Genomic DNA, 24,401 nt, shown 5'->3' with positions numbered 1-24,401 from the left:
AGAAGTGGAGTGAGTGTAATCTCTTTAGTATTATCTTCTTGAGTGTGTGAATAGATCTATTTAGTAGTAGCAAATTCTGAAATGTACACATCATCTGGTTTATTGAAGCAAAACGTGGGAAGAACATAAAATAATGAACAGAGAAACAGAGGTACTCTATTGATTGAATTTATTTACGTTTACTTAATTCTACAAAACCTTTCTTTAAACAGTTATCTGAAGCTGCAACAGTTTCAAGTTTCCACCAGAGTCCTACAGATTCTGAGGACTTTGTAGCAGAACTGCAGCCTAGCTTGCCGTAAAGAACACAGGACCTTGCATATACTTACACAACAAGCTGCAGTTTAAATTACTTTTCATGTACACAGTATTTAAAGGTGCATTTGTGTATCTACGAATGTATGGAAAAAACTATCTATTGTAGTGTCTGAGAAATAGTGTGTCCATGTAAGAATAAGTTACTTATCCTGAACAATAACTAGTTTTCTTCAAGATTTGTAGTCCCTATCTGTATTTTATTATGGGGTATACATGCACCCCAGGAGCCTCAGAGAGGAAGATTTTTGCTTGTTGGTCCTTGCCTGTGCCCTTCTCCTCCTCATGCTCTGAACCAAGCATATAAGGGATCATGTGAATTGACTGCCTCTCCAGTTCCTTCTTTACTGTAAATCATACATCAGGATCCGGAACAGAGGGGAAGGAGGGCAGGTAGTGGAATACATATAGGGACCACACATCAAGAACTCCAGTTAATGTACAAGCTAAGTAACTTCTCTTTCTTCAAGAGATGGTCCCTATGGGTATTCCACCGAGGGTGGATGACAAGCAGTATTCATTGAAAAGTCGGGTGTGACGACCTCTGTGGTACTGATGACTGGGAGACTGCAGTGCTGAAAAGATGCGTCAGCTACAGAATCTTGCACTAGGGCGCAATGTCTTGTGAAGGTATAGATCGAACCCCATCTTGCTGCTTTTCAGATTTCAGTATGAGCAACATGTTGAGGAGAGACTACTAAAGCATTCTTGGCCACAGTCGAGTGGGCTCTCACACCTTGTGAAGGAGTATGCCAACTCCTAACACAGCAGGATGCAGTGTGTCATACACTTCAAAAATCTCTGGGAAGAGATAGCTTCCTCTCTCATTCATTCAGCAACAGATATTTTAAAAAAGTTTAAGTGATTTCCTAAAAGATTTTGTCCTTTGCAGGTAAAATGCCAAAGCTCGACAGACACTGAGAGGATGAAGTCTCTTGTCCTCATGGGTGACGTGTGGTTTTGGGAAGAAGACAGGTATGCGAATTGTTTGATTCAGACGGAAATCTGAGATTACTCTAGAGTAAATTTGGGGTGAAGTCTTAAAAGAAACTTTGTCCTCATGGAAGACAGTGTATGATGGATCAGTCATGGGGGCCCCTACCTCACTTACCTATCTAACTGAGGTGATGGTAACCAGAAAGGGAACCTTCATCGATAGTAAGTTAAACAGCATGAGGCCAGAGGTCTGCTTGGAGACTTTGTTAATGCTGAGAGGACCAGACTGAGGCCCCATGGTAGAGCAGACTTTGTCACAGGAGGGAAGTTTCTGATTAGACCTTTCAGAAATTATTACAGTCACAGGGTGGATGAAGATGGAATGGTTGTAAATCGGAGAATGACAGTCTGTGACAGTTGCTAAGTGTAACCATAAGGAGCTAAGGGAAAGCCCTGAAGTCTTCAAGGAAATATACTCTAACATAGTGGGGAAATCAGAACCATCTGGGGTTATCAGATGATGTTGACACCCGACAAAATATTTTCCACTTAGTTATGTAGCACTTTCTAGTAGACTCTTTCCTCTTATTATTAAGGGTTTGAACCACTTCCAAACATGTCCTTTCTAGGTTCGATGCTCATCAAAATATTAGGCTGTCAGATGAAGAGAAATTGGATTAGGATGCCTGATCTTGCCCCATCCTTGGTCAATAGGTTAGGGAAGGACTCGATATACTGATGTATGGGAGTGCTGACATCTGAAGAATAATGGGCACCAGAATTGCCTGGTCCATCTGAAAGAAGCCAGGAGAACCACCACTTCCCCAGAATCTGAGGTGATAATGGAATGGAAGATGTACATTAAGTGCCCTGACCAATGGATAAAAAGTGCACCTCCTCTGGAGCCCTCACCCTGAGCCCTCCTGGAACTGCACCTCATCTATTTCATGCTCTTGGGACGCAAACAGGGCCTCAGATGGAGACTCACTCACCCTCTCCCCTCCCGCCCCAGCCCATCAACAAAACCTGCTCTGAACCACTGAATTGTGAAATTCCCATTCGTTGTCCTTGGAGAAGTACCTGCTGAGGCTGTCTGCTAGTGTATTGTGTATCTGCAGGAGGTGTACTGCTGATAGAGTAATCTGACATCAAATACACCAGTTCCACAGATTGATAGCTTCTATGCAAAGAGGGATGGATCTTGCGCCCCATCCTTGACGTAGAAAACTGTCAATATGCTGTCCATCATCACTTTAGTGTTGGGATTGTATAAATGGTAGGAATTGCTTGCAGGCCTTGTGGACTGCTTGTAATTCAAGGAGGTTTATGTGCATCCTGGACTCTTGGGGAGTCCATGTCCCTTGAGCTGTATCCTCTTTCAGATGGTTGTCCAAGCTTAGCAAGGAGGCATCCATGAACAAAATTCTCTTGGGTGGGGAAGGAGTGAAGGGGACCCCCACACACATACAGTAACTCCTCACTTAACATCGTCCTGGTTAATGTTGTTTCGTCGCTGATCAATTAGAGAACATGCTTGTATAAAGTTGCGCAATGCTCCCTTATAACGTTTGGCAGCCACCTGCTTTGTCCACTGCTTGCAGGAAGAGCAGCCCATTGGAGCTAGGAACCAGGGTGGACCGGCAGCCCTGCAACAGCTCCCCTAAGTTCCTTGTGTGGCAGCTGCCCAGCAGACTATTAACTGCCGGACAGTTCAGCTGTCCCTCCCCTGACTGCCTTGGAGCTGCTCCCGCCCTCTGCCTTGGAGCTGCTCCCGGGAGCCTCCTGCTCGCCGGGGGCGGGGGGGGGGGGGGTGCTAATGTCAGGGTGTCACCCTTCCCTCTTCTCCTGTACCCCATCTTCCCAGAGTAGGGGGACACACGACAGGACTCAAGACGGAGGGAGTTTGCTGGCAGCAGCTGCTGTCTCAACTTGCTGATCTACTTAAAAAGGCAGCGTAGTTAGAGTGGGGTCAGCTACTTAAAGGGGCAATGCACATCTCTCCCTCTGCCATGCTGTGTCTCCTCCCTCCATTCCTGCTGCCTTGTAGAGTGTGAGGCTACATTAACAACGTGTTAACCCTTGAGGGCTCAGCCGAGTGCTGGTTCATCACTTAGCGGTAAGGCATTCCCTGGGAAATATCCCACTCTCTTCCACCCTTTGACTCCACCACCTCAACCAAGCTTCACAATCATTGCTGTGTTTAAAGTAGCATTTTTCAGGAACATAACTACAATGTTAAGCGAGGAGTTACTGTACTCTCTGCTCTCCCACCAAGCTCTCCTACTCTCTGGGAGGGAGCAAGACTAATTTATCCATATTATCTTTGCTTGCCAAGTACACTGGTGGTAAGCAATGAAGGTGAAGTCTTGCAAATGGTGTCATATAGGCACAAGACGCCACATGACCTAGGAAGATGAGACATGAGCAGATCAATGTCTGTCTGTGGTCTCAGTCTGATTTGCGTGACAAGATTCTTTATGGACTGGAATCAGACAGAAGTGATGAATAGGGATGTTTTGCCTGAGAGATCAGGAGCAAGGTACAAGGGGAGGTAACAAGCAGATGTCATGAAACATGTAAGGTGGTATGTAAATTGTTTGTCTCAGTCTATAAATGTCAAGGTCCCCTTAACCCACTGTGTGGCTGAGGGGACAGCAGATACTCCCGCTGCTGACTGAGCCATTCACTGCACTGGGCACTCGTGTTAGTGTATCTGTAACCACGGAGCCAGGACGCTACAACTGCATCTTGAGGACAATAAACCTAGCCAATGGCCTTTGTTACCGAACCGAGCCTGCGGTCTTTCTTATGAGTTACACTGAGGTCTGCTGAATTAGCAAGCAGCGTTATCTGCTAGTGCTGATAACACTGGAGCCTCAAGAACAGAAGCACTGAGCAGCTGTAACAGCTTAGCAGCCTGGACAACATTACTGTGGCAATGACATTTCAGCCTTCTACACTTAACATGTGCTAGTTGACTTTTTGGAAGACATCAGCAAAAAGTCCCATATAGAATAGTACTGTGAAGAGACTGCAAGTATGACTGGAATGTATGACGTGTTTGCACATTTCATTGATTTTGATGGGAAGACAAGTGTGTGAGAGAGATTTTGGATGATGAGTCAGAAGGGAGAAAGATTTTGTGGATGAGGAGATGGTATATGTGTATTTTTGTGAGGGGAGATGAATGTGTGTGTGCGCATGCGTCGAAAGAAGAAGATAGGTACAAGTACAGAAATTAGAAGCAGGGAACACAAGAGAGAAGAAAGACTGTAAATTTGGGGAAGAGGAAGATAACCCAACACAGGAGAAGAAAGATGAAAAAGAAGGAGAGTACAATTATTCCATAACATAGTAACTACTATTTAAGAGAAAAATTGAGAAAGACAAAGGGATAGATACAGAATAGTGAAAAGGAAGAGAGAAGAACACATAACTGGGATAAAGAAAATTTTTAAAAGGTTTCACTTAATAGGAAGGATGAAGTAAAATGATGCAATAAAGAACCAGACTTTTAAAGTCTATTTAAAAAAGGGACGGGAGATATGACATGGTGCTTGTGAGATCAGAAATGTGCTTAGGGTCAGCCCTGGCTGGCTATGCTGCCTCTCTCATAATTTTATCTTTTTAAATGTTGACCAAAACTTGTCAAGTTTTCTTGTCCACTGGTACATATGAAAGCCCGGGTTTTTGATTTTGAAAATATAGTAACACTAAGTATTAGTCACACCCATCTGTTCCTCCATCCCCACTACCACTCCCACTGAAGCTGTTGCACTTTGTAGTCAGCTGAGTTGCAATAAACATATTTTGAGTCGTGAAACAGTGGCCCAGTTCAGCATTTTAAACACAATTTAAGAGGTTCATCTATATCTTGAAGTCCTGATAGGGGAGACAGTTTGAGAAATACTGGTTTCAAAAATCAAAAGAAACCAGTGTCCCTCCCTGAGCTCATTTTCATGCCCAGGTGAAACTATGGTAGATCAGCCATCTTCAAAAGATGGTCAGCTGAAGTGTTAAGAAAATTCCATGAGATCCTTAGAAGTTCAGTCCTCAGCTCTTAAACAGCAGAACTTCAGAGCAAGATAGTGCAATACCTCCTGCAGCCACCTGTTCAACTTTAAATCCCCTCTACCACTGCCAACTTCTCATGTTCCAGCTACAGAGTGTACACTCCATTCCAATTTTGCAAGAGATAAGCTTACATGACAGATTTTAGAAGGATATGAATGAGTTTTCAAAAGGTCTAGGATTTTGGAAAAATCCTCTATCTTCATGTGGAATAAAGGGTATTGGTTTTATATATACATATCTCCATCATGACACCTTTTGCCACTACAGTACCATTTGTATTTACCATGCAAATGGTGTAAATGAAGGATCTGGGTTTAGGTGATCTTTATAAATACAACAGCTATGTGTTTTTGGACACATGCGGGAGAAACATGTACTTTTACAAATAGGACTCTTTACCACAGCATAACTCATTAGCAGTCGGAGTTGTACCAGGACCCATCCCTTGTTGCTAAAGGTCAGTAAGCTTAATTAAGGAATATCATTGTCAAACATTTTCAGTAGTACACCTTTGGTAATAACAATGGTGGGTTTATATGAGCTGACATAATTATTCTCATTTTATGTTCAGAGGGATTGATTTTACAAAATACATGAAAAGGGGGGGAGAAAACCAAACCATACATACCAGAGGCAACAACAACACTGTAATTGTCCTGAAATCCATTTTCTGCTTTAACTTTTTCTTTCTCTTCGTAGTTCTTTTTTTCTTTATCTTCTTTCTGTTCATTAATTAGTTTAGCTGTAATACTTGGTGTATCTGCAAGAGAAAAAAGTACGGACATATTTTATAGGTATTAAGATATCATGCTAATTTAATTATTACTTTATAATTTCTCACCCACTCACCAGATATTCATTTGGTCTCACTCAATTACCTTGCTGGCTTGGAGTTCCATTCTAACTTCCATAATTATGTTAAGCTTCTTTAATAACAAAAGACCAGGCATTGACAGAGTACTGACAAGATGTCTTGCAACTAATTTCCTTGGACCATTTAAAGAAACAATACTTTGAAAACCCAGGCAGAAGTTCAAGTATTTAGTTGTTTGTATTCGGGTGATATAATTAGCAGAGTTAGAAAATATCACTGCTACCAACAGAAAAGAGGAGATTAAACAAAGAGAAATTACTATGTTTAATTGTTGATAACTGTAGACTTAGATGATTAAGACAAAATACTTGAACTTGGATATCGTGTTGTGCACTTCAGCTGCTAAGTACTCATTGTTTCCACTGAAGGCAACAGAAGCTGCTAGCACCCAGAACCTCTGAAAAATCAGACCACTTATTTTAGGTGCAGAACATTAGATATTCGTATTAATCTACTAATGGCAGTAATTAAACAATTGTTGTCATTTTTCCTCTTGGTTGCAGTGGATGATCTCACATTGGTAACGGATGTCATAGTGCATAAATGGCCAAATAGACTCCTTGTCTCTTCTTCTGATTGGGAAGGTGATCGAGAAAATATCAAAAGGGACCACATGTGATCATCCTCATCTCCCACTAGCCAAAGGAAACATGGGCCTAGGACCTAGGTGAGCAAGGAATCGCCACGCACTTACTGCAAGGACCCCTTTTATACCACAACCCAGATCATATACAGTTAAGGCACTGAAAGAGAAACAGTTTGCCTGGGGCTCTTCTCCAGACTAATGAAGCATTTTCCTTGCTTGAAGATACAAATTGGTCAATGACACCTACTCTTCCATCTGAACCAAATTCCACTTTTGATATGGAGAGAATTACAAGACCCCTGAAATGCAGAAAATCCCAGCTATTCTACAGCTCCTCCAGCATGACAGAGAGCTGGGTCTTCATCCCATTACTAACATTGGGCAAATCGTGGACACCAGCTGCATTTTATAAATCAGGATCCTTAGGTTCTCTGAATGTGCATCATTGGGTTTCTCAGAGCCAACAGGCATATTAGAAACCCCGTCTGGGAGGTGTACTTGTAAAGCAAAATTTGAGACTGACCTATGTTGGTATATTCTAGGATGCACTTATATTGGGTCAGTATTATAATCCTCCTAGTTGCTGGTGTTTTAAGTGTTGAGCTGAATGTCATTTCAATCACCTAACGAGAAGGGAGTGATCAGCTGCACACGCTGATTATTTTAGCAGATGCTGCTTCCCTATCTGCAGACGCTGCCAGAAGTAGACTGAGTCACTCTGAAATGGCCCAGTCCCTTCCTTTTCCAGAGAGATCCCACTGCCTCTGGCATCATAATCAATACTCTTTACAATTATGACGACTTTTGACTACGTGAAATATGAATAACCATGTAGTTACTGCTAATTAGCTCCACTGTATATATAATGGTATGGTTTTACCCTTCTACAAAAACTATTCCCCTCCCCTTCAGTTCAGATGGAAAGACTCTTAAAACTGGCAGGCCAAACAACATATTTCTTACCTTCCCTTTGGTCTAAATGGGATAGAAGAGTTAATTTAAAAGGCAAATGCAAAGAGAAAGAATTGAGCTCCTGCCATTTTTAACCTCTCTGTGATGCATAAAGGTAACCAAAGAGGTATTGGATATCATTATTAAAAACAAACACATGCTTCTGCTTCTTTATCATTAGATATTTAAACCTTGTCTATCCCAGTGTGCTAAAATACATGGTAAATAGGGAAATTATGATTTCATAAGAGATGGCAATTTGAGATGAATAGGCAGCAGGTTTAAAACAAACAAAAGGAAGTACTTCTTCACACAACACATAAGCAAAGTTCAAATGTTCCGTAGGATGCATTGCATTTTTAATCACAAAGCTCCAGTGAACACGACATTTGATTTACTGAAATTTGTCTGGTAATAGAAGTGTCACATACCAGTAATTCATGTATTTTTCCTCCATTTATTTTGAACTGCTATACTCTGATGAAAGATGTTACATTAGTGCAATATGTTACTGGTCATCAGTATGTAAAAAGACTTTGGGAAAAAATCAATTATGAAACAGTGTCAGTGCAGCACTGGCTGACCACAGAAACTGAGAAGACCAGATTCTCAGCAGATGTAAACAAGTATAGCCCCTCTGAAATGCACAAAGGCAATATAGCTACACCAGAAGATCTGACACGAAAAGTTAGAAAATATAGATGTTCCCAGAGATATTTTAACGGAGACACTCTTATATACTGTCAAAATTACAGCTAAGTATTTGCAAATTCATACAATGAGTATATATGAAAATTTGTATTTGGTATGGACTCACTTATGTGCAATGTGGCAGAGTTGCAACTGTTGTAGCAACTATAACTTTGAATTTCCTTTGACTCCTCTAAAATGTCGACCATAGTTTAGCAATACAGACGACCTACTAAAGATTTTGTTTTTAAAATACTGTGGTGAACTTTGTATTGTGAATGCTAACCTTAATTTCCTGAGCAAGGTCATTGAGTCTTTAATAAAGTTGCACTTCTCTAAAATGTTGAACTGGTCCTGGCAGTTAAATGGATATTTAATACAGAAAAGACTACTTTAATAGTCTGACTGAAAATCTTGGATTTTATTTTTGGATAAAATAAATGCCTCAGTCATGACCATCTTGTTTGTTCTTGTTTTTCAACTTTACTCATAACTTTCAAAATTAGTTCTCAATTTCCATTTTATAGATAGAGTATTATTTATATTGCAGGTAAATATGCATGAGTGTAAATTAGATTGAAAAGGACAGCGTGAACACTCAATGTGGACATCAGTTCTGTGATCTTTAACTTGCAATAAATGTTAGGCAAATGATCTATGTAAGGAATTATTTTTAAATGAGCATAGACAGTTAAAGGGAACTTTGAATACTGAACTCAAATATTCATAAGTTTTTGGAAGTATCTCAGGAGAAAATTTGAAAATATTTTAAATATTGAGAGACTCTAAGCATAGTATTACATTTTGTGGCCTGGCAGTTCAAGATGAACTGTTAAGTATATCTAAGATTGCCTCCTCTAAATCGATTATGTTAAGTTGAAAGAACAGTATGGCCAATCTAAAACTGTAACAGTTAGAGGAAAGCCTGTGTTATATATTCCCAAAAAAGTAAAAAAGTTTAATCTTTGATTACTGTTATTTTGAAACTTTTTGTTACAAGTATGCAGATATCACACATAATAGATATGTTTCTAGCAGACACAAGTTTTCCTTAACACATTATAGAATGAAACACACAGTACTGAAACTTGCCTGACACACGGTCAAGAACCTCTGCCAATGTTGTTGAGACAGGTAAGTGAAGAGTACGGAACTTGTGTCCTGCGCCATACATTGGATGTTGGATTACATGGCTGGTAGCATTAATTCTACCTTTGTACAGCTAAAAAGAAATGAAAACCACTTACTTTCAAGTATTCAGAAATAAGGCCAACAATCATGACAAGTTGTTAAACTATATTAAGTAAAATCACAATATGAAGCCATTCACACTCCAGATCAAAAGAAAATTGTTTGAAAGTATGACAACTTGATACAATGGTAAAATTATTCAACAAAAATTAAAACAAAAAACAAAAAAAATCTTTTTACACAAAGAAAACTGCTGCAAAAATCTATTTTTGTTTAGCACTCAGAAAAAAAATGGTTTAAGTTCAGTACAAGACCCTCTTGTCGTCTTCAGCGTGCACGCACGTAACGTGTTAGGTACTTTGGGCTTTAATTTCTTTTATTTCTTAAAGTAAAAGGAAATCCCCGCCCCCCCCCCCACTCCAATAAACTTCGCCCAGATGAGGAGGTGGTTACTACTCTTGAGAAATCAACAGAAAAAAAGTTGAAGATCACATACCATTTATGAGTAAACAGAAATATAGTAGGCAAAGTAATTCTAGATTTAGCAATAGGTACTTTGCTTTTATAATACAAGAACCATTAAAGTTATTTTAATATAACTGAAAATAGCACCTCTCAACCCAGATTACCTCCCCCATTTAAATTCAGTCTTATCTGATTTCTTTAGTTAAAAAATTTTAATTGCTTTTTACCCCTCCTAGCTTTCCAAAATCCTCCCTGCCCTGCACAGGAAGAAAGGTATGATTCTGTTACTTCTTGCTCATCAACAGAATTGTTTACTAAATCCCAAATGCAGGGCCAGTTTATTCCTGTGCAGCCCAATCAAAAGAAAGGGGTTGGATGGGCAAAATTTAGTCAGAACTCATTTTTTATGACATCTGAGAACTCTGTAGTGTTTGAATGGTGTGTTGCTATAGAATACTTGCTGTTCTGAAGATCTATTCTTTACAGCAAATGCCATTTCTGACCAGATTACTCCACCCACCAAGTTAGAGCTAATTTACACCTTGTTCTAGGTAGTTTAGGTGAAAAGATATAAATGTGCAATCCAATCTTTTAAAAGAGTCCATATGTTGCAAATATATTTTAACTGTTCTGTGCACATCCACATTATGTTAGGATTTTTTCTTCAGATGTTTAAGATTGAGCAAAAAGAAATAACTATGGAGTCCAAGTCAAGTGCCAAGAATGACTTGAGTTTGGATAATCATTTTGTCACCATGGAAAGACAGGATCCTGGTTCCTGTAAGGAAGCTGAGCCCTTTCCCCTTTGAGGTTTTAGGCTTCTGAAGCATGTTGGTAAAAACCTTCACGATCCAATGTCTGCCATCATTCAATGGGTAACTAGTGAGGAAACACAAAGGAACATCCACAAGAGAGCCCAAATCTTACTCCAGGGATGTATGGGAGACAGAGATAGACTCCCCATCAAGGGACCTCATTAACCTCTTGAGGGCTTAAGACGTGGAAATGTTCCTCTTAGAGGTGGACGGAATAGTCTTACGAGTAAATATTTGGAGTTATCTTGATGGGTCTCAGATTGAAGACAACTGACTTGCCCATTTGGTCCTGGACATTGAGGAGAACTGACCTACCTATGCAGTTATCTCCAGAGGAATCTTGTGCAGGTTAGGATAGGTGTGTGAGAGAAGTTCCAATAAGTCATCCAGACCCTGATCCCCTTCTTGTGGGGGAATTGAGGGTTCAGGGGCTGGGGACAACTGTAGTAGAGCACCCCTTCTGTGGCTCCTGAGAGGGTGGTCCCTCTAAAAGAGGCACCATCATCACAATTTTTGCTTCCTCTTTTTATCCAGATCCACTATGCTGAGTAAAGCACGGTGGGTTGGTGGGAGAACAAAGCCAAGGTGAGAAGTTTAGTAAATAGTACCATTTTGGACAAAATTATTTTTTCTTTTTAAAAATCTCCAAATTTTGCTTAAGAGAAGGAAAAAGGAAGTGGGGAACGGCTGTGAAAATTGGCTTTAAAAGCCAAAAAAATAAAGGAAAGGAAGGATAACTGAGCAACTGCTCTGTTCAGCCGCATAGACACAAGAGTCTGAAGAACCATACTTTGTTTTGTGGCCAAGCCCTATGGACACTGTAAAGGCATTTGAGATGCCTCTTGCATGCTAGAAGAGATGTAACAGAATGTACCACTATGGGTGATAAGTAATGGTCCAGAAACACAGATGCTGAGCTGACTATAAAACCTAGCAAAATTCTGAATTGAACTGAGGTCAATTCAGATTCTCTGAATCATTTTTCAAATTTGTTTTTGTATGCTTCCAGGTCTTTGCTATTGAGACCCAAATCATATTACCACACATTGAGACAGTAGGTGCAGCCTGTTAGGTCACGTTCCTTTGAAGTCTTTTTCAATGGCTTTTGCTAAGTTAGTAACTCTCTGCAGAGTCTCTTGCTGTGTAAAATGCGTGCTTTTTATGAAGGGATCAAATTTCATACTTTGGTAGTTGGATGGAAATGTAAACACGCACTCTTCTGATGCTCCACCAAAAGTACCTTGGGAAACTTGAGCATCAGTCCTCCTTTTTAAAAAAAGTAAATAAAATGTCATGGTGACTAGGCAAGAACCTCCGAACTTCCTCAACATACCTTAGGACTGTGTTAGATGCCCCTTTCTTAACAGGTTTAACTACCGTGTTGAACATTATGTGTTAGCAGTTTCGGATGGTTGCATTTAAGAAGTTGCTCTTCTTTATTTTCATTTTTGTTGTTCAAACTAGTAGCAAAGATCTCCTTGTCATATTACTTGGTATTTTTAGATGGGATGGTCAACAGCTTGGATATAATATTCTATGGTTTACTTTTCAAATGTAGAATCAATAGCAGGGATCAATAAGTGGGAAAGCAACTTCCCTAGTATGGAAGTATTAGATGGTCTCAATTCTTCCTTTAATTTTTCCCTTACTTCTTCACCTGTAGCATCAAGCAGTGGACTTGCAAATTTAAATCTGTCTTAATGAGTGTATCCTGGGTGCAGTGCTTCAATTGTTTCTTTAAATTGCTCGTTTTGTATTATATCAAAGAGGATGTTGGCATAAAAGAAAGCTGCAACTTGAACTAGTTCAAGTCTTTTTTTTTTTTTGGCAAAACATTTTTCTTGTAAATAAATTCTCTTACTAAACTCTTAATGTCTATATTTTTCTTTAGAAAATGTATGTTTTCATTACTATCTATTGGCAGTCTCAATTGCCACCACTTCCTTCAGTATCATGCAACCAAAATTAAATTTCTACAGTGACGTTTGGTAATCAATAAACATCAATCATTTATTGACCAGGAGCTTTCAATTTACTACAGTTAGAATCTGTGAGAACCAGCTAATGAATTCAATACTCAACATTGAAAATTAAAAGCTAAATAAATTCATAAGACATGTTATCAGAAAACCCTCAAGAGGTTTTAGATTCTAGCGAACAGACCCTCTAAAAGTTTGTAACTCCACTCACTTCTCTCTCTCCAGTGATAACTGATTCAACCCACAAACCTCATCCTCTAATCAACAATGATTCCACCAATTCCCCTTCCATCCCAGGCATTCTATAACTTGTGTCAGATAGGAGTAGAATTACTTGTGGCTCTTTTAAAGGTTACTTGTAAATATGTCAGAGTGATATACAGCAAATTAATAATCTAGAAAAAGCCCCTTAACCCTCTCCCCACATCCACCAAAAAAGTAGTTATCACTATATTCTGCAATAAATATAATAAAGAAAGTTGTCATTTTGTTTGCAAAAAAAGCAGAATCAACTGTGAGAATGTACAAATAAATAGTGTGCAGTCAGATCAAATTGACATTCATAATGCAGATACACAAAAGACCTACTGGACATGGGGACTGAAGAAACATTGTCACTTTTTCATCCTCCAGCATCAACTGCAAAAATAGCCTTCTAATAAACCCTGAAATGTTTCCAGATGTTGGGAGGTTCCCTCGTTGAGGGGATGACTGGAACAATTCACAGAGAACCTGAAAATGCAAGATTAGATAAAATCTTAGGCTATGACTGTGCACAAACCTATAAAATAAAGCTCTGCATTACTATTAATAGCGCAGCATGGCCATTAACTTTTAAGATTTGCCGCCATTTATTTTTCAAATTAGGATTTAAATGATCTCATCTTCAATTTATCACCAGAGAGGAGAATAAATAGTTACCTATGAACAGGTAACCAACAGCAAAACAAGTTAAAAATTAATTAGGAGTAAAAAACAAAAAAGCATGAGTAATCAATATAATAATTCAAGTTTATTTTTAAGGCAATATTCTGAAAAACAAAGGCTAGTTGACAAAAATATGGAGCGGGAAAGTCAATTTTGACTAGGTGTTGCATCAAGAATGTGAGAAGTAATTTTTCTGCTTTATGAGTAATTTCGCCACACTGGGGTGATGTTCTTCTCTGAAAATGGCCTCCTCTTACTCAGTTTATCTGATCCTAGTATGCATTCACTCTTAATTTATGGATAAAAATTAAGGCTTTTTTTTTTAATGTTTTCCTTCTGTTGGCACTGCAGAGCTAACAGCTAAGAGGAAGTGAACTACAGTAGATGCTTGTTTACAGCATCACCTTGTAAGAGCAACCACTGCTTAGGGTCAACATTTCCCCTGGGAACACTTTCCCTACTGTGAATTGTCAACACACCCCGTAACATCAACAGCCACTCAGGAGCAAGATAGCAAAAGGGCACCAGTATGTTGCTACTAAAAAGCATCTGCTGCAATTCCATTCTTCTCAATATATTAACTGAATTCCAAATGCAAGGCCACATTCTGCTTTCTGTTACCTGTGCAGCAATCAACTACACTGAAAGCAATAAAGTTGCTCAACCATGTCTGCAAGCAAAGTGTTTCTAATAATGAGAGACAAAAACCACCCAGCTTTATCTTCAGATTCCAGATTAAGAGTGCACAATTTGGCAAATTTGATCTGCACACACACCACCACGGTGCCATTTTTATAGTAAGTTAGCAAAACAGAAATGCACTTTAATGTAAGTGACAAAACAGAGCCCCATGTGCCATAATGAATATTGTACTAGCGGGCAGAAGAATTAATTTCTTCCGTCAAACAAAGCCCAATGTGCTAATATTTCATGATGTAAAACCGTCTCTGTTAAATGGTATATTAAAGAATCAAATCTACAAATAAAAAAAATATATACTACAGAATCTACATTCACATCCCTTGATCATCCAATAAGCTATTTTTTCCTATGCAAAACTTAAGCCACGAAAGCTTAGGTTCTCAAATCTTGTACGAACTAAATTTTCACTTAAAAATAAGAAGAGTTACAGATTAAGGTTTTGCTCTTTTACCTGTGCCATCAGCCTCTGGTTATTAGGATGGCAGGAGATGCACTGTAAGAAGAATGCAACTGTTGCATTTTCAATTGCGGTCCTTTGCTGAGTGGTCAGTCCTGTTCCTGCCGTTGAAGAAAGCAGAGTAGATCGCGCACTGGTCTGTTGTGTTACCACACTGTGTCCTCCAGAAGTAGCACCAGAATGGCACAACAGAAATAAAAGTGCTGTCCACAGTGGATTGACTTCAGAACCACCCAACCAATCCTTCATGATGTGGCTGTTACCAACTTCTGTCAGAAACCTGAGTACAGGAGCAACTAGGTCTGCCGTGATGGGCATTTTATTAAAGTGCTGTGGAACATGATGTCTCCTGAGTCTATCCTGGGTAATATCCACAGATTGAGAAGTGCAGTCAGAGCTGGAAGTATGGTTAAAGCAGAAACTAGCAAGGCTTCTTACAAGGAGAGAGGGCAAACCTGAGTCCAATAATTGCTTGATAGCTTCGGGAGACTGAGATGAGGCAGCAAGGGTAGCCAAGTGAGACTCTGTTAGTGCAAGAGGTGCTTGTGCGTTTTTAGAGTCATCTGTTAAAGATGAACTAAGGTCTTGTTTTTTGCTGTCATCCGTCATAGACAGTCTATGTTGACACTGCATTGGAGGAGGGGTAATACCCATCCAGCCCATGAGTAAGGAAAAATAATTCGGGTGGATGTGGCACATTGAGCAAAGCAAACTGTCAACTGCTTTCTTCAAAACCATGTTGCAGGGAAGAGACATAGACCAGTTAAAGAGTGACCTAGAGGAGAAGGGGAAAAAAGAAAAGAAAAAAAGTCACACCAAAACAAAAATTTGCCACTCATTTTCCCTTTTACCTTGTTAGTCAAAAGTTCATAAAAATGCTTTCCAAAGATATTATAAATGAGTTTAATTATGATACAATATTCAGAGGTTTGTAGAACCTTTTTTTAATTAGCACAAATATCTGAGAATATTAGCCTACTTGAGATCACAGCATAATCTGGACACTGCATAAAAATAACTATATTTGAATTTATTTCATTAGGATATATTTTATACCACTATTATCTAGTAGATTGAAGACGAGGGCTGTAAATCAAGAGACCCAGGTCATACAACTGTACCATTTACTTCATGCAACCTTGAACAAACTGTGACCTCAATAACTCAACGTGTAAAGATGGGGATAAGGTAACCCACCTTTGTGAAGAACTTTGCAATTAAGCGGTTTAAACATCCCAAAGTATTTTAGTAAGTTCCCAGGGCATTTTATAACTTTCTCTATTCAAGCAGCATCTAAACAACTTCTACGATAGAAGAATGAAAAATAGCGTAACGTAGACTTAGCGTAATGAAGTTCTTCTATGTACCCCTATTCTCAGTGCTCTCCTGAAGAAAATTACAATTGAAGATAGGGTACAATTTAATAAAATTAAACCTATGTAATTGCTCGGCTTAGGCGTGGTTGAATCAGATTTCTCTGAAGTGGACTTAGAGGATGACTTGCTCTTACGTTTATGAGAGTGCTCCACATCATCCCAACAAGACCCTGATTTGGGATCTGTGGGAGTAGATTCCCTTGCTCCTAAACCGGACTTTGTGGCAGGAGGCACACTCTTTGCTGAGTCAGGCTGATGTACGGGAAGAGGTGGGGCCTGGCCTGAGTCCGACTGCTGATCATGACTGGCTCTCTCTACGAGGTGCTTTTTGAGACAAAATTTGTGCTCTTCAAAGGTACAACTGGGCAAAGCGTGACAGATACTGCACCTTGCCAAGATACGAGCTTCATTGAGGAAGTTCAGGCAAGCACTGATGGTTTTCGCTGACTGAGAAGGAGTGTGGGCAAGCACAGATTTCGAAGCCTGGAGTCCAATACCCATAACAGGATACCAGGAAGGAGAGAGTGGGGATGGACGACTAACCCTAAAACTTGACTAAAACTATAGAGTGAAATTCTAAACTATTCACAATCTATACATACCACATATATGCAGATTGAACAATAAAGAGGAAGATGAAGCTCCGGACACTATAGAGGTTCTGACCCAGGCCATGCAGCTGTAAGAAGGAACTCGAAAGGCGGTTGCTCTGCTCTATCTCCTCAGTTGGAGGCATGAGGAGACCGAAGGCTCATGGACAGACCAACTACTTTCAAGAATTCTCAGACTCTGTGCGCATGGAGAAAATATGCGCCCATAGTCGAATACATACATGGACCAGCACTCAAAGAATTTGTAGTTTAGAATTATTCATATATGTACCCAAAGACATACACAAATACAGATGCATTTTAAAGTCTATGAATAAGGTGTATTCATGTTTTGTAAACAACTTATTACAGTCTCCAGAATATTAACCAATGCACTAAACCTGGCAACAAGACAGACTTTTCAGTTACTCAGTTTAAATTTTTCAAAATGTAACTTTAATTCTTTGTTTTCAAGTTCTTTTGGCTGTAATTACCTAGAGCAGTGTTTCTAAACGATCAGTCCATGGACCGGTGCTGGTCCCTGAGATCTCCCTGACAGAGTTGAGGAAGGTAGCAAGGAGGTCCCTGGTATCAAAAAGGTTGAGATATACTGACCTAGAGGATAACCCCTGTGTTCTTATAAGGACCCGATTGATTAAACACGGCTACATCTATTTCCTTACATTGAATCCCTATGAAATTCTGTATTATTTCAAAGTTTAAATAGCTACTTTTTAGCCAATAGGTGGGGTCTGGGGAGGCAGGGGGAAAATAGTATGTGGCCATGTAATTAAAGAATATCAGAGAGCATATGAACAAGAAGGCCGAATTAAATTGCACAGGCAATCATAAATCTAGCATATCCTAACTTTTGAGTACTTGACTTTGCAGCTATTTTAACATTGGTTTTGTTTTTTTAAAGGCAAGCATTAAACAGAATTATATGCAGCTAACACCTCCACACCCAAAATTGTGATCATCTGCAGTGCTTAAACACTGAGCCTTCAACACTGCAGGATAGCTTGAGCTACATGACTAGCTACATTACCTGGCATTTGCAGAAGGAAGAGGAGGAGATAACTGCTGGAGCCATGTGCTGGGTCTGGAGAAACCTAGTCAGGTTCTCTCTTCCTGCCTCCCATCCTAGCCAGTTATTCCTCATTTTGTATTTGTACATTTGATTTTTCCTTCCTTAGTGTAGGACTTTACGCTTGTCTTCTTGAATTTAATCTTACTGATTTCAGACCAATTCTCTAATTTGTCAGGGTGGTTTTGAATTGTAATCATGTCCTTCGAAGTGCATGCAATACCTCCCCAGTTTGGTGTCATCCACAAATTTTATAAGCATACTCTCCACTCCATTATCCTACTCATTAATGAAAATGATCAATACTACAAGACCGAGGACAGACCCCTGCAGGACCCCATTACATACATTTCCTCCTAGTTTGACAGTGAACCACTGAGAACTACTCGGAGTATGCTTTTTCAACCAGTTGTGCATCCACATTACAGTAATTTCATCTAGATTACATTTTTCTAGTTTGCTTATGAGAATGTCATATGGGACCGTGTCAGAAGCCTTACTAAAATCAAGATATGTCACATCTGCTGCTTCCCCCAAATTTACTAAGACAGTAAACCAACCAAAGGAGGAAATTAGGTTGTTTTGGAATAATTTGTTCTTGGCAAATCCATGCTGGCTACTATTTATCACCCTATTATTCTGTTCAGGTATAAAAATAATAGATCATGCAAACAACCTTAACTCTGCCCTACAGAGAACCTTGGGCTGGGGGAGGAGGAGGAGGGGGGAGAGAATAAGAAAAACTAATGTGCATTTAAAAATTAGTTTAATCTAATCTGGGACCAAATAAACTAAAAATCCTGAATCTTAATGGTATGGTTACTGCATGGCATCACTACAGGGCAGTTAAGGTTGTCTGAGCGCCTTAACTGGGCATTTAGATACCTTAACATGTTTGCAGCAATGATTTTTTTTACCCTTAAACTATAGATATATATCCTCGGCTATAACTCCATCATAAAGTAGTTTTTATCTGAGAATTTTATCTGAGCAATGTAAAGGTGCCAGAGTGTACTCGTGAGTTTGGCCTTTAATTTGCATGCTAGGTCATGCTGTTCAGAGGACGAAATCATTATCGCTTGAGCTCAGGCTCCTCTTTCTTTATAGAGTCTGTACTAGAGAACATGCACAGATTTCCCATGAAAACTTTATTTTTACCACTCTGCATTTGAAAATTACTCAGTATTTGGTTAGGTGCCCAAATACAGTTTCCCAGATGTACTCCTGTCAGGCTGGGTCCAGTCCATGCATATGGGATAGACACACTTAGTAATTATGTTCCTCAACTGAGAAACTTCATTGCATCCAGTCCTGTTACAGCTTTTCAAACTACTGTGTCTTGCTTTCTGCTTGTACATTACCCAACATATTGTGGTTGCTAGCAGAGGTTATAACACTTATTTCGTTTTTTAAAATTCTGATCATATTAATTAGGTTTTTAAATTTGAAGATAATCCTGAAATAAATGGTTATTGTCATCAGCAACTCAGGCATGGTCTGGCTAAACAGGTATGCTGAATTCCAACTTGATTACTTGGGCTGTCCACAAAAGAACATTTTCTAGTTTTTCCATTTTAAAATTTCAACTATAGCAAAAATTTAGTTCACTAATCAAAAAGTAAAACTTCATTTGTTGTTTTAAATATAAGGATATGGTTCCTTGAGAAACTGAATCTTTTTAATATTCGAGATTTACTATACTGTAGTTGCACTAAAATATTTCTTCATTGTTTTACATGAACTGTGACCAGAGCAAGGGTGGTAGTTCCAGAAATGAAAACAAATGTTGGATCTTGATAATAGCTATAAAAACATATGAATAGTTTAATAAGTTTCAGAAATGCTGTATATTAAAAATAAGGCCACAAAGGCCATTTAATGAAAGAAAGAAAAGTAAATGGGATAAATGAATAATTTGGTCCCCTATTACAGTTCCTACCAAATAATTTTAGAATATCATGTTATTTATAGCCATCTCTCTGGCCCTCTCTGTAATACAGTACCTCTTCATTAACCATAGTATATTAAGCACCAAATAAATTAGTATTCCACTATTACTGCACATGGAAAAAGCAAAATGCCTATCATCTTTTAATAAATGAAAAACAGAAGTTATAAACTGCATATAGTGAAATATTTTACTTGCACTACTTACTCAAAGAGCTCTCTGTTCAGTAATGCTGGTAAGTCATATTCTACAAGGAGCTCATAGCTATGCCACAAAATTGCTGCTACACAGTGCAAATGGGAGGGAGATGGCATCAAGAGACCATACTCTCTTGTTGAGCTGTTTGGGCAGATGTAACTGATCCGGACATTTTTTTTCATGGCAGCTGCTCTTGCAGAATCACTGACCCACTTCAGTAGGGCTTGAATTCTAGAAGGCAAGAGCACATAGCATATTACAACAGAAGATCAATCAGCAGTAGGAACCTATAAAACAGATCAGCTAGCTGCCCCAAAATAATTTACACTAATCTATTTCTTTAAACCAATATTAAAGGTAAACTACAAATCTTATAACATTTCCCAAGGTTCATTAACTGTAGAACTTGCTTTTTTAAGTTGGGATCTCATACTGATCTGCCACAAATTGAATCCATGTTGCACTTGCTCAAATTTCACATTTCCTGCACCATTTGTAAAGCCTGGGATGTCACTAACCATTGCAGGAGAACCAAAGACGACTTAATTCACGACTTGGCAATAATTAAAAGAACAAGTGATTTTAAAACATATGTTTTAAATTGTAAATATTTGTAATTTTATAACACAGTGTACAGGGAAAAACCATTAAACTTTGGGAGCAGAATGTAGGGGAAGCAACAGAGCTATTGCATCCATAGCAGTATGGAAGAACAATTACCTAAAGTCCTGTAAGTAATAGCTAATATAAGCAGAAGGAAGAAAGGGGTTTCACAGATTCATAGATTCCAAGACCAGCAGGGACCACTGATCATCTAGTCTGACCTTCTGAATAACACAGGCCATAGAACTTCCCCAAAACGATTCCTACAGCAGATCTTTCAGAAAAAACATTCAATCTTGGATTTAAAAAGTGTCAGTGATGGAGAATCCATCACAACCTTCATAAAATTGTTCCAATTATTAATTACTTTCACTGTTAAAAATGTACACCTTATTTCCAGTCTGAATTTGTCTAGCTTGAACTTCAAGCTACTGGATGTGTTACACCTTTATTTGGTAGATTGAAGAGCCTATTATTAAATATTTATTCCTCATGTAGATACTCAGACAGTAATCAAGTCACTTCTTAGCCTTCTCTTTGTTAAGCTAAACAGAATGAGCTATGAGTCCATCACTATAGGGCATTTTTTCTAATTTTTATTATTATTATCATGGCTCTTTTCTGAACCCTTTCCAATTTATCAGCTATCCTTCTTAAATGGTGGGCACCAGAAATGGACAACGTATTCCAGCAGCAGCGGCACGAGTGCCAAATACAGGGTAAAATAAACTCTCTAGTCCTATTCGAGATTTCACGGCATCCAAGCGTTGCATTAGTTCTTTGGCCACATCATCACGTTGGGAGCTCATGTTCAGCTTATTATCCACCACGATCCCCAAATCTTTTTCCATGTCACTGCCTCCCAGGATAGAGTCTCCCATCAGATAAGTATGGCTTATATTCTTTGTTCCAAGATACATACGTTTAGCCATATTAAAAAGTATATTTTCTTGTGCCCAGTTTACAAAGCTTTCTTTGAAGAGAATGCAAAGATAGGTAAAATGCAAAACGAGAAGTTTCTTTATAGTTCTGTGCTCACAGGATATTTCAAACTGGATCCAAGAAAAGTATGTTTTAGCATAATGAGAAAACACTAAGCAATCCATTTTTAAACAATTATTTTAATACTTAAAGACATTAACAATTCAAATAATTATTTTACCTGTCCTTTGTTCCCGGGTCCTGAGTTGTTCCCAGCTGATAGAGAATGTCTATTGTAGAGTCAGAAGACAGGCCATTCAGTCTTCCAAAAAGTAAAGGGCTATTCAAATCTTGCCATGCACACAAAAGGAAAAAAGTAACAGCAGAAGTACTCATTTTAATTTTTTTTGTTTTTAAAAGTGCACGTGGGACACAATTATGGAGGCAAGTGTATTATAACTCGATACTAGGATTGAGTTGAGTTTTGCGTTTAAAGCAAGGATTCAATCTCAGTATATAAAGAATGCCACATGTCCTCCCCCATACCACCTGTGAGTATTCAGAAAATGTTCTGAGAATTTACAAGTAAATTCATTAATTTCTCTCTTAAAAATTGGTTCTTTACAACGTAGTCAGCCTTTGTTTTAAGTTACCCCAAAGTGGAATACCATTCTTTAAACTTTCCCATATAGTTAAAACTCATCAAAATCTTGTGCATATGTCATATTTAATGATTTTTAAGTAGTGATGGTAATTTCTTGTTATTCTTCATAACAGAGTTTCTTCAGCAAATTTAATGAAGATATTCCCTCTTCCAAAACGGCTGACACATCCTATTGCTCTCAGTAATACTGAGACCATTTGCAGTCCTCAGTTAGGTACCCATTTTGAGAATATTGCTCTCCATGAGACTGAGGCCACAGGATATTCTCAGAAGAACTGCCCACCACCATAACCTGCTCCTCACAGTGCTCTTCTTCACTTCCTGACAGGATAGGGAAACTCTGTCCTATTACCTTAAAGCAGCTTAGCTTCACTTCTACTGGGAACAATGAGAGTTGGTGGCCATTTTGAAACAGGGCATGTTCATGAGGACAGGTTGTGACTTAAGTCCTATTCAGGATAGGAGATGGCAGCCATTTTTAAAGCAGGCTACTCCTCATGAGTTTCTCTGAAGAAAAGAAATCTATACAGTAGCCTCTGCTGACAGAAACATTCAGCTAAAATATAAACAGCAAAAGTGACCATTAATACTTTTTTTTTTTTTTTTTAAACTCTCTCTCCCACCAGACCTATTTACTTGGTGGCAAGAGGAGGAAAAAAAAAAAGACGGTTACTCACCTTTGTAACTGTTGTTCTTTGAGATGTGTTGCTCATATCCATTCCAATTACGTGGTGTGCGCGCACCGCGTGCATGGCCGTTGGAGAATTTTTACCCTAGCAACACCCGGTGGGTTGGCTGTGGAGCCCCCTTGAGCGGCGCCTTCATGGAGCTGGATATATACCCCAGCCGACCCAGTACCCCCTCAGTTCCTTTTTGCCGGCTACTCCAACAGAGGGGAAGGAGGGCGGGTTTGGAATGGATATGAGCAACACATCTTGAAGAACAACAGTTACAAAGGTGAGTAACCATCTTTTCTTCTTCAAGTGCTTGCTCATATCGATTCCAATTAGGTGACTCCCAAGCTTTACCTAGGCGGTGGGGTTGGAGTGAAATACCGTGGATTGTAAGACCACTCTAACAAACACTGCATCATCTCTGGCTTGTTGGACGATGGCATAGTGAGAGGTAAAAGTATGTACTGAAGACCAAGTAGCGGCTCTGCAGATCTCCTGGACTGGGACCTGGGCCAGGAAAGCCGACGACGAGGCCGTGGCCCTCGTAGAATGAGCAGTGAGGGGCAGGGTCGGAACACTGGCCAGATCATAGCAAGCACGGTTACAGGAAGTGATCCAAGAGAAGATCTGCTGGGATGAGACCGGGAGGCCCTTCATCCGTTCCGCCATCGCAACAAAGAGCTAGGTCATTTTCCTGAACGGCTTTGTATGCTCAGTGTAGAAAGCCAGGGCCCTATGAACATCTAGGGAGTATAGCTGTTGTGGCTGATGAGTAGCGTGCAGTTTGGGGTAAAAAACCAGGAGGAAAATGTCCTGGAAGAAAGGCCGGGTGAGGTCGTAGCTGCACCTTGTCCTTATAGAAGATCATGTATGGTGGTTCCGAGGTAAGAGCCCTGAGCTCAGACACATGCCTTGCTGACGTGATAACAACGAGGAAAGCTGTTTTCCAAGAGAGGTATAGGAGGGAACAGTTACAGTGGCCAACGGCTCGAACGGAGCTCCCATAAGCCTGGAGAGGACCAGCTTCAGGTCCCACGTGGGGACTGGCTGTCGTACCTCTGGGTAGAGATGGTCCAGGCCCTTAAGGAACCTACTGACCAGGGGTTGGTGAAGACAGATCGGCCATTCGTTCCCGGGTGGAAAGCCAAAATGGCTGCCAGGTGAACCTTGATGGATGATATTGCCAGGCCCTGCTGTTTCAGGCTCAGGAGATAGTCCAAAATAAGAGACACGGACGCCAGGAGGTGGGGCGTGCTGCAGTGAGTGCACCAGCATGAGAATCGCTTCCATTTAGCCATATATGTGGCCCGAGTGGAAGGCTTCCTGCTACCCAACAAAACCTGCTGCACCAAATGAGAACAGAGTAGCTCAGAGTGGC

The 24,401-nt window shown here is 39.6% G+C and overlaps 1 protein-coding gene across 1 annotated transcript in view; it reads right to left on the bottom strand.

The window, feature by feature from the left end:
- Positions 1 to 24,401, bottom strand: part of BIRC6 (baculoviral IAP repeat containing 6) — a 322,387-nt gene that overhangs the window by 128,768 nt on the left and 169,218 nt on the right. The window contains 6 exon segments of the mRNA XM_037895446.2: positions 5,954 to 6,085; positions 9,519 to 9,648; positions 13,465 to 13,608; positions 14,957 to 15,737; positions 20,171 to 20,392; positions 21,927 to 22,035. Coding sequence (XP_037751374.1) covers positions 5,954 to 6,085; positions 9,519 to 9,648; positions 13,465 to 13,608; positions 14,957 to 15,737; positions 20,171 to 20,392; positions 21,927 to 22,035 — 1,518 coding nt within the window.

This window comes from Chelonia mydas, chromosome 3, assembly GCF_015237465.2.
Source record: "Chelonia mydas isolate rCheMyd1 chromosome 3, rCheMyd1.pri.v2, whole genome shotgun sequence".
Taxonomy (NCBI): Eukaryota; Metazoa; Chordata; order Testudines; family Cheloniidae; genus Chelonia; species Chelonia mydas.
Note: the sequence above shows the minus strand (reverse complement) of the source record. Positions and strands in the feature narration are given on the sequence as shown.